This window comes from Gouania willdenowi, chromosome 6 (genome assembly GCF_900634775.1).
Source record: "Gouania willdenowi chromosome 6, fGouWil2.1, whole genome shotgun sequence".
Lineage (NCBI taxonomy): Eukaryota > Metazoa > Chordata > Actinopteri > Blenniiformes > Gobiesocidae > Gouania > Gouania willdenowi.
In genome coordinates, this window is record NC_041049.1 from 883,032 (window position 1) to 894,376 (window position 11,345).

The following is an 11,345-nucleotide window of genomic DNA, read 5'->3' on the forward strand; positions in this document are numbered from 1 at the left end:
TTCCTGTAATAAATGGATGCAGACATGTGTGATTAGATCAGATGTTGTTGGGGAGTGATGAAGAGGAGGAGGAGGAGGAGGAAACCCAGCGTGGGTGCGTCATACAGGCTTTAATCAGTCAGAGGAGGGTCAGCAGAGGGAGAGCACGCTCTGCTCCACTCTCCTCATCCTCCTCCTGTCTGTCAGTCTGTCTGTGTCTGTGTCTGTGTCTGTGATGGCGAAGCTACGCCATGTGTCCTATGAGTTTTCAGAGGCTGAAGATAAAAGCATCAGACTGGGTTTGTTCCTCATCATCAGTGGAATATTGAGTCTCTTCATCCTGGGATTCTGTTGGTTGAGCCCAGCTCTGCACAGCCTGAGGAGTACCCCCATCAACTGCACGGTAACTATTAACTAACCTATTAATTAACAAATTAACTAACCCAATAACTAACCTATTAACTAACCTACTAACTAACCTATTAACTAACCCAATAACTAACCTATTAACTAATCTACTAACTAACCTATTAACTAATCTACTAACTAACCTTATTAACTAATCTACTAACTAACCTTATTAACTAATCTACTAACTAACCTTATTAACTAATCTACTAACTAACCTATTAACTAATCTACTGACTAACCTATTAACTAATCTACTAACTAACCTATTAACTAATCTACTGACTAACCTATTAACTAACCCTAACTAACTTATTCACTAACGTACTAACCTACGACAGCCTCAGGAGTACCCCCATTAACTGCACGGTAACTACTTACTAACCTATTAACTAACCTACTAACTAACCCTATAAATAAAATAGAATAAAACCTTGCGTGTAGGCTTGTCTTACTTTGAGGTGTTTTACAGAATGGACTCCCCAGATTGTTGTTGTCATGGTGCTGAGCTTCAGCATTATTGGCTGAGGATCAACAAGTGTTTAAGCAGATCTTCAAGGATAAACGTTGAATCACTTTGCGTGTCAAGTAATGCGTACGTGAGGACTTCCTTCTGAGGACACCAGAACTGGCACTATACTGGAGGTAGCTGGGGCATGCATAGGACACATCGCTGTGAACTTTTTTATCTCTTTAAATAATTGTGGGGGGTGAGTCGGCCCCAGTTGATTCAACTGGCCTTGGTCTCCCTTCATTGTGCAGGCACGTTGGGTGTCAACGACTACACGAGGCACAGGTATGACTTCGTTTACAGGTCTTGATCACTTGTTCCTTCCTCAAACACCCAAAACAAAGCAGCTCTTCCCGAATGAAAGCTCACTTTTCTTCTTACAAGCTAAACATGGTGGTTTGATTTGATCTATTGAGGCAGCTTACATCTCTCTGTCGGAATTCTTCAGTTGGGTATAAGTATTTAGAGTTCATACTCATGAAGAGTGGAGAGGTTATAGGGTTACAGGCTATCCAGGCTTCTCTATTTAAGAACAGCGAGAACCGTTCAAGTTCTAAATAATTACCTGACCCATCCAATTCATTTGTGACAATTCTACTCCATTTCCACACAACCTACTCTGGTAACTTTTTAAGAAACTTGTGATTCTCTTCACAATCACTAAAGATCGCCAGACCCTTGATGTGCGTAGTAGCCTCTACACACCTTTGTAGAAAGTCTGCAAACTCTTGCAGTGCTGTGGGGTCAGTTGCACCAATTCCACCTGAAACGTTAGAACACTACTGGATAGAACTAGCAGTGGGCACCCAGAGCGGCGCACATTGTTGTGGAGCGGCGCCGCTTCAACATCGACATTGTTGCAGCTCTCAGTGAGACCCGTCTTCCCGACGACGGATCCCTTACAGAAGTGGGTGAAGGATATACCTTCTTCTGGAAAGGCTTGCCGGCAGACTCCCGCCACATCCACGGGGTCGGTTTTGCCATCCAATCAACACTCCTAAATGCCATTGATGAGACTCCAGCAGGGATCAACGAGCGTACCATGACCCTCCGTCTGCCTCTGTTCAAGGGGCGGTACGCCACGATCCTCAGCGGGTATGCCCTCATCCTGAATTCAGACTAAGACCAGAAAGAACGCTTTTACAAGACCCTGCACGTGACATTAGGCAAGATCCCTCGCAGTGATAAGATCCTACTGCTTGGCGACTTCAACACCAGGGTTGACACAAACCACGAGGTGTGGAAAGGTGTCATCGGTCGTCACTGGGTCGGCCGCAGCAACAGCAATAAACTCCGGCTCCTCAGCCTCTGCGCAGAACACGGGCTATCCATCACCTACATGATTTTCCAGCTCCGGACAATGCATCGTGGATGCATCCGAGGTCCAAGCACTGGCATCTGCTGGATTACGTCATTGTCCGCAAATCCGACGTCCAGAATTTCCTTGTCACAAGAGCCATGCGAGGGACAGAGTGCTCGACCAATCATCATCTCATACAAAGTATCCTCTGTCTGCACATCTAACCACCAGTGCAAAAGAAGAAGCAAAACCCTCGTCTGAACCTCTGCGCGGCCTGCAACCCAAACGTTATAGCAGAACTGAGGCGCGTCACAGCAAAGAACCTGGCAGCCATCACACCGGTCGAGCTGTGAACCCCAGTCACCACCGCACAACTGACCAACAACTGGGAGGCCATCAGCGTGGCGGTCAGTAAAGTAGCACAGTCCGCTCTCGGAACCACCCAGAGACGTCACCAGGACTGGTTTGATGAGAGTGCTGAGGAAATCCACCAACTTCTGTGAGAAAAGAACAATGTCCACAACGCTGTACTCCGCCACTCGTCTTCAGCTACCCTTTGGTCTCGCTGAACCATCATTTGTGTACGTGCCCAACGCAAACTCAGGACGATGCAGAATGACTGGTGGACAAAAAAAAGCTCTAGAGATCCAGAGCTTTGCGGACAACAACGATTCCCAGCAGTTCTATTCGGCAATCAAGACAATCTATGGACCACAGCGGGGATCTCTGCACCTAGTCCAAAGCAAGAACGGCACTGCACTCCACAAAGATCATGCTGGAATTCTCGGGTGCTGGTCAGAACACCTCGGCGAGCTGCTGAACAGAGCCAACGTCACCGACCCAGCCATATCGAGCAGCTACCACAACTACCCGCCCTCCCTGGACACCTCGCCCTCCCTGGACACCTCGCCCTCGCTCTACGAGGCTCTAAGGAACCGATTTCGAGTGTCCCACCTGCAGCAGGTGCTGCGCTTCAAGCATCGTGCTCCACAATCACCTCCAAAGCCATATCTGAAAAATAAATAAAATAAAAATTGCGCCACAATGACGTCTTTGTTGACACCTATGGATTACCAAGTGAGTAAAGTAAAGGATTTGTAGTTCCTTATCTTCCTTTCCCCGGCAGTTGAGTGTAGACTGGGTTGGGTCTTGGGTGTAGATGGCGAGGGAGCAGGGTAGACAATTCCGATATGGGGTTGAGTTTTCACTCTAACGGCCCCTGGGTTGAAAGAACAAGATGCTGGAGTCTCGACTGATGCTTCTCAATGCCTTTTTATTCAATGTTGAGCATAGCAGAGCACTGTGAAAACTACAAGACAATACACAATACAAGTTATTTAATTTTATAGTTTTTGTACAGTGCAAAACAATTCATAAACAAACTTTATTTCATCATTTTAATCCTGTAAAATCAGACACAAGTAATTGTCAATCCTCAATATTGTAACATTAAACCTTCATATGAAAGAAATAAACAAAGTAAATAAATGCAACAACTTATTTACAAACGAAAACTCAAACCTGCTTCACCTACAGTAAGGGCCAAATAAACAACGTATAACTCAGTGGTGGGTCGTCAGGGCCAGCAAGGCCTTCTCTGCTGGCCTAAACATAATCAGAAAATAAATTTCATTTTAATATTTTTTTTTCATAAATATGTATTCAATTATTCCTCATAGTCTTTTCTCTACATTTCATAGCTTTCCTTTTGGTTGCGCTGCTTCCAGGATTGTATATTTATCTTATAGCTTTCATCCAATCATATTTGAGCTGTCACGTGTTGCCAGGCTCCACAAAATCTTCTCAAGGCCTTCAGAATTAACAGTGGGTGGGGCCTGTACACTTAAATGAACTGAAACAGACAGATTGTGATAACCAATCAGATTTCGAGTTGGGGACATCAGGGCCAGCTAGCAGGTCTCACGTTGAACGTGACACGTTCTGACGTTCACGTCCTCTGATTGGATACGCACTAGTGAGAGGCAGCGCTAGCAAAGTAGAGTGATGTTAACCAAATGGAAGCTGGTGTCCCGTTAGGTCGTCCAACCCCCGCGCTAGCTAACCTGTCCCAACCAGGAAAAGGGTTTGTGCGCCACTTTCATAGCAGCAGCTACGAGCGGTATCCCTGGCTCACAGGTTCAGAGAGACTCTGCTTTCAGCACTAGCCTCCATGTCGATAGAAAAGGACTTATTGGTGGAACCGAGACAGACAGATAAACTGTACAACAGTCATTGAAGTCTTCTTGAGGAAAGAAAGGAGGAGGATTTTGTGTACAAATAAGCGAGGATAGTCGTTTTACAGTACGAAGCTTTTATTTCTTCTTTTTTTTTTCTATATTTTTGTGATTTTATTTCGTAAGCCCTGTCTTGACGGTCTGGTGGTGCGGTCTGCGCCGTGCCGCGCCGGGCGCAGCCTGCGCTTTACCGTTCGGACCCATAATGTGCCGGTACCTGGCGTACCTGTGACTTCAGTGAAGGGACTGAATTGTTTGGCTTTAATCTATATCAAACGTTCAAGGAGTAGCTACACCATTTCACCACTGTCGGAAATGAATGAATGAAACTGCTTTATGGGTGTGACAATGTGCTGTTTAGTGGACTTTTGTAGACTAATTGCCTTTTATTTTTAAGTTGTGACAGTATCCGATCATATAACTTTTACTTTTCTACCATTAATTGTTACTACGGATGTATTGATTTTAAATGCTTCGGAAATAAAGTAGTTGTACTCGACTATGTTTGTTTCTGTATAAATGTATGGTTTAGAGAGACATGACGTCATAATGATGGTATTAAAGGGGACATATCATGGTTTTAAATCCTTCCTTTTTACATATAAATCATACAGTTGTGGTCTATATAAAGCAGAACTGCAATGCTTGGGTCTGAATTCCTCATTATTATAGCTCCACCCCTTTTCTGATGTGCTTCTGAGAGCAACTCGTTTTGGTGCTGTCTCTTTAAATGCAAATGAGACACTCGATACCCCGCCCCCTCTTCAGGTGACACTCGGTTCAACTCCACCATTTTTGTAGTTTGATAGAAGAGATACGGCTATGTAGCGGCAAATAAACTTTTTATTCAGAGGTTATTTATAAAATGTCAACAACGTTAGACTTGTCCATCCAGCCTTACATGTTCCAGCCAGAGTCTGACCCAGTGGAGCGAGATGAAAATGAAGATGATGAACCTGCAGAACCCTAACAAGTGAGCTAACACAAGCATCGAGCTAACGCTAGCGCCAAGCTAACGTCACAAAATGCATTTTAATACAGTCTTTTCAAAGACAAAAACGTCAAAATGAAATGACTAATGAAAACTTTAGACTTAAATTAAATCACGTAGGCCATATCATCAAGGATCTAAAACGAGCACACAGCGCTAACATATGAAGACGGTGCAACTGCTAATGCTAACAAAACAATGACAGGGACGTCTTATCATCACACTTTTTAGCGTTATTTACAGCTTACCGAAGTGCTCTGTTCATCGTCTCCAAAGATAGAAGGAATTGAACCCTCAATCAGACAAAGTCTTTCTGTAAATCCTTCTTTATACTGGTGGAGGTTGATGAAGCAGTCATCATTGAAGTGCTTCACACACACAAAAATGACCTTATCCACAGATGTGGTACATTTCTATAAAAAATAAAACTCAACCAGACACTTTGAAAAGGTTCTGATGCTGGGAGACGGTGTAATGAAGCGTGTGGGTTACTACATCCAACAACCCAACATTTAGACTTATCCTCTCGTAACTTCAGCATCCTGGAGCTTGGACTACAAAATAAAAGTGAGAAATAAAAATGGCGGATTGCTCGAAGTGTTGGACCTAGAGTTGATGTCTTAATATGGCAGTTCTGCTGCAAATACTGTGATGTAATAGTTCAAAAAACGTAATAGAGAATAGAAAAATTGAAACAGATTGAAAAATATGAGCAAAACAGAATATAAAGATATTGTAGCGTTTGCGGCCCGACACTACGGGGCTAACTAGCCGAATGACGAGGACACTGAGTGGCTGCCGTTTAACCGGATGAACCGGGTTTTATTACCCTCAAAAACAGGCTAATACTGGGTTGGAGGAGTGCCGGAAAATAACAAAAGCGGATAGCTAACTCAACTAGCCACTGGACGAGGAGTCTCACTTTTACTCTTCCCCCCTTCTTTTTAGTTCCTCTTCCGCTCCCAACAAAACTGGCCTATCCGACTAACTAGGGCAACTCCTTCCCCCACAACTTCCCATCAATCCCCCCCGAAGTCCTGCCGGGTCGCTACACGGCCCCCCCCTCTAATTCCTCGTCCCCGAGGAAGAAGAAAGTCTTGGAAGTGACCCGGAGGGCGCCGTTCCCTCTGTGACCTTCTGACTCCACCATCCAACAGCAGGGTCCCAATCGTTGTAACATTGTCCTTTGGCACCAGGGCTCCAAGCGGTGTCACAGCCTCTCCTGGCGGCACATCCTGACGTCGCCTCGGTGGGGCTCTACTGCGATGTGACGATCTCACCCGTGCCCTAAGGGTTGTCACTGGGAAGGCGGGTTGCTGCTTCCCCCGGTATGGTGCCATCCTATCCCTGTGCAGCACATCTGTGCGACCTCTGGGAGCCAGTTTGACTCGATACACAACTTCTCCAACTCTCTCCACCACATAACAGGGACCAACCCAGTTACTGTCCAGTTTGGGGCAGCGGCCTTTCACTCTCTTGGGTCCATACACCCAGGCGAGGTCCCCAGCCCGGAAGTCCTGCCCCTTGGCTCGCATGTCATAACATCTTTTCTGGCGGACCCCTGCCTGTTCAGCCTGACGTCGGGCAAATCCGTGGGCCGCCTCTAAGCGGTCCTGTAACTGCCTGGCATACTCGGGCCCAGCCATGGCATCTGGTGCATCGGGTGGTCGTCCATAGGCCAGCTCTGGTGGTGTTCTAAGCTCCCTGCCCAACATCAGCAGAGCAGGAGTACAGCCAGTGGATTCTTGGACCGCACTGCGGCAGGCCATGAGAATGAGGGGTAGCTGCAGGTCCCAGTCACTCTGATCTGGAGCAGTGGTGAGGGCTAGCTGAGCGCCCAAAGGTCCGCATGAAACGCTCCACCAGCCCGTCACTTTGTGGGTGCAGGGGAGTGGTCCTCGTCTTCCGGATGCCAAGCTGGTTACACATAGTGGTGAATACCTCCGATTCGAAATTCCGACCCTGATCGGAGTGGAGCACCGAGGGGGTCCCGAAGCGGCTGAACATTCCTTGGACCAAGGCTTCGGCCACGGTTGTCGCCTCCTGGTCTGGAATGGGGTACGCCTCCATCCACTTTGTAAAGTAGTCGATGGCGACCAAAACAAACCGGTTACCTCGGCTGGTACGGGGAAGGGGTCCCAACACGTCGACTGCCACCCGGTCCATAGGCGCCCCAACCCGGTGCTGCTGTAAAGGTGCACGTGACTGACCTTGGGGACCCTTACGGGCAGTACAGGAATCGCAGCGGCGGCAGTAGTCCTCAACATCCCTCCGACTCCTGCCCCAATAGAATGCTTGTCTCAGCCGTCTCAAAGTCTTTGTCACCCCAAAGTGACCCACTCCAGGAAGTCCATGTTGTGCCTCCAACACTTTGTCTCGGTGGTCCTTTGGCACAACCACCTGCCAACGTGGCTCTCCGGTGGCTGGTTCAAGCCAGCATCTCTTCAGGACCCCTCCTTGCAGCTCCAACCCAGGCCACTGGGACCACAGGCCCCTGACAGTAGCTGATTGAGCCACAACATCGTCCCAGGGTGGCCGGTTGTCCGCCTCCAGCCACTCTATGACCATTTTGAGGTCAGGGTCTGCAGCCTGCAGCTCACCCCAACCCTTTACATCTTCAGGTAACAGGGCCCGGCAGATCGCATCTCCAGTCGGTCGGTTAGTTGCTTCCCGCTCGTCCGCCCTGTTGCAGTGTTGACATCCTGGTGCACACGATCGGCGGGAGAGGCTGTCCGCATTTGTATGACTCTCTCCGGCTCTGTGTTGTATGGTGAACTGAAAAGCCTGGAGTTGTTCAACCCACCTGGCAACCTGCCCTTCCGGTTCTTTAAAAGACATGAGCCACTTCAAAGCGGCGTGATCCGTGCGGATGGTGAACGGAAGGCCGCAGAGGATGTGCTTGAAGTGATTCACTGCGTCGATCACTGCTAATTGTTCTCGGCGGGTGACACAGTAATTCTTTTCTGACTTATCCAGGGTACGGCTGTGGTAGGCAACCACCCGTTCGCCACCAGGGGTCAGTTGCGAGAGTACAGCCCCCAGACCTGTGTTGCTAGCGTCTGTATCCAGGATGAATGGCAATGCGGCGTTTGGTGCGACCAGCACTGGGTCCTTACACAAGGCTTGCTTCAGCTCTCGGAAGGCGGCATCCTGTTGGGGTCCCCACACGTAAGGTCTGTCTTTCCGCAGTAAGTCAAACATGGGGGCCCCTACAGTAGAGAACCCTTCCACGAAACGCCGGTAATAGGAGGCAAGCCCTAAGAATGATCTCAGCTGGTGAATGTCCGTGGGGGTTGGCCAATCCCTGACAGCGGCTACCTTGTCTGGTTCTGTCATGATCCCCGCTCCACTGACTCTGTGACCCAAGAAGGAGATCTCCTGCCGCAGAAACCTGCACTTCCCCGGGTGAAGTTTAAGGCCGGCCCGATTAATCCGCTCTAGTTCCTCCCCCAGGGCCTCGAATGCTGAGTCAAAAGATGGTCCGTGGACAAGGAGATCATCGAGGTAAACGAGGCAGCGTTCAGGCGGCATCCCCAAAAGGACTTTTTCCATTAGCCTCTCAAATGTGGCCGGGGCATTACATAATCCGAATGGCATGGTGGTGAACTGCCATAAGCCACGTCCCGTGGTGAAGGCGGTCTTGGGTTTGTCCTCTGGGGCCATGGCCACCTGCCAGTACCCACTCTGGAGGTCCAATGAGGAGAACCATGCTGAACCGGCCACATAATCAAGGGACTCATCTATCCGTGGCAGTGGATAGGAGTCCTTCACAGTCTTGTCATTCAGTGGTCAGTAGTCGACGCAGAACCTAGAGCCACCATCTTAATGGTGGCTCCAGTCGTAATGGTCTTTCTTAGGGACCATTACGACTGGCGACACCCATGGGCTCTCCGATGGTTCGATTATGCCAGCGTCCCTCATCTCTTGTATCATCTGATCAGCCGCAGCTTGCCGGGCTTTGGGTAGTCTTCTAGGTCTCTGGCGAATAGGCTGTGCATCCCCTGTTTTGATAAAGTGCTGAACCAAATGCGTTTGACCAACATCACTCGGGCCAGTGGCAAAACTGTGTCGATAATCAAACAGGAGGTTCCATAGCCTACCTTGCTGCTCAGGGTTCAAGCCTTCCTGGTTCCTCTCCCAGATGTCTTGGACCGCTTTACTGGCTGCTGACTCTGCTTCAGGAATGGAGGCCACACACACACAGTCTCTACGGCCGCAGGGAGAGGTGTGTGAACATGTGTATTGGGTTCTGGGGTTACGAGGTGGTCATCTATCAGTGGAAGGGGGACGTCCGCAAACGGGGCCTCCCATTGTGGTGGACTCGGGGAAGAGGGCGGGTCTTTCTCCCCACTATGGTTCTCACACAACTTCATGTCCATTCTCAATGTGTGGTTATCGTCCAGGAATGGAACGGAAGCCCCGTCTTTGAACGTCGCAGTACGTGCCCCGAGGTCTAATGTCACCCCTGCCGCACACAGAAAATCCATTCCGAGTAAGCAGTCCTCTTTTATTTTGGCGACCCAAACTGGTTGGCAGGCCGAGTAGGGCCCTATTTCGATGTGAACAGTGCTTCTTCCGAGCATGGGAGCCTTCTCTCCGGTGACTGTGATGAGGGGAATATCAGCGGTCTGAGTTCTGATCCCTGTCGGCATTAGGTCAGGGTGAAGGAGCGACACAGTGGAGCCTGTATCCAGTAGCCCCTTGGTCCATTGGCCATTAACTAACAGAGCTACCCTACAGCAGTTGGTGGAAGCTGCGTTCAGATTGAGGAGAGCATGGTTGACAGGGGGGCAGAGCGCTTTCACAGCAGATTGTGTCTCATTTTCTGTGGGGAGCGAAGGGCGGCTCGGGTCTCCCCCCTCTACACCGAGCCTCTGGAGTTTCCCTGTTCCGGTACCTGCAGGGCAGAATCAGGCACCGGGCAAACACGCCATGATGTGGCCTCTCCCATGGCATCTCCAGCAAACTTGGCTCTGTCGGTCGGCCGGAGACATCGTTTTGCGTTCTGAGCCTGCCTGGATAGTGACAGGTCCAGGAGACTGAAGGCTATGGCCACTAGGCGGCATGGAGACCTGTCTTGGTTGGTAGTCCCAGCCTTCCGTGAGTATGTCCTCCACAACCAAAGCTTTCTCCAGTGCTGCCTCCAAAGTCTGTGGGTCGGCGAGTCGGACTTGCTGGCGTAATGGCGGGGGTAAGAGACCACGGATGAAAGCTTCTTTAGTTAACACCAACCGCGTGGTTTCATCAAAGTCAGGAAATCCCCTTTGTGCAAGGTAGCGCAGCTCCGCCGCAAACACACCTAATTTTTCTCCAGGTTCTCGTATGCGCTCGTTGAACCTCTGCCGCATAACGACCGCAGGAGTAGTGCTCGCAAAACGTCTCTGCAGGGCCATGGATATAGCTTGTGGATTTCTCAGGTCGCCAGCGGCGATGTCCACGAGTACTCTTCTTGCCTCCCCCTCTAACGCGGAGACCAATTGAACAGCCTTTTCCGCTGGGGACCAGCCGTTGGCCGTGGCTAACAACTCAAACTGGGCACAGTAGGTTTCCCAAGAGGTGAGGCCATCATAGCGTCCCACTTTTATGCTGCCGCTCCGGGAAACGGGTTCTGGGGCTTGTTTCTGAAGAGCAGCCACGGCTGCAGTGAGGGCAGTAGTAAGAGCGGAGACCAGGTCACTCTGACAGTGAGCAGCAGCCATGGAGCTAACAAGGGTTACAGCCACCGGAACATTAGCATAGTTAACTGTGGTGCTGTTGGTGTCATTATCATCAGTATGGCTCTCATTTTCGTCCAGTTTAAAAACAGAGTCTTGTGTTTCCCCCATAGTGGATGCTGCGTTATGTTTAGAGCTACTCAGGACACGTTCGAAAGCACGCTCCATTGCAATACTCATTCTGTGCAAAAAGTCATCTTCTATTTCG

The 11,345-nt window shown here is 49.3% G+C and overlaps 1 protein-coding gene across 1 annotated transcript in view; it reads left to right on the forward strand.

Moving 5' to 3' along the window:
* Positions 1-133: 133 nt before the first annotated feature.
* The window catches only part of LOC114465397 (calcium-activated potassium channel subunit beta-4-like), a 22,597-nt gene continuing 11,385 nt past the window's right edge, over positions 134-11,345 (forward strand). The window contains exon 1 of the mRNA XM_028450384.1: positions 134-382. Within this exon, the coding sequence (XP_028306185.1) occupies positions 215-382 (168 nt within the window). The 5' untranslated portion in view covers positions 134-214. The remainder of the gene's footprint in view (positions 383-11,345) is intronic.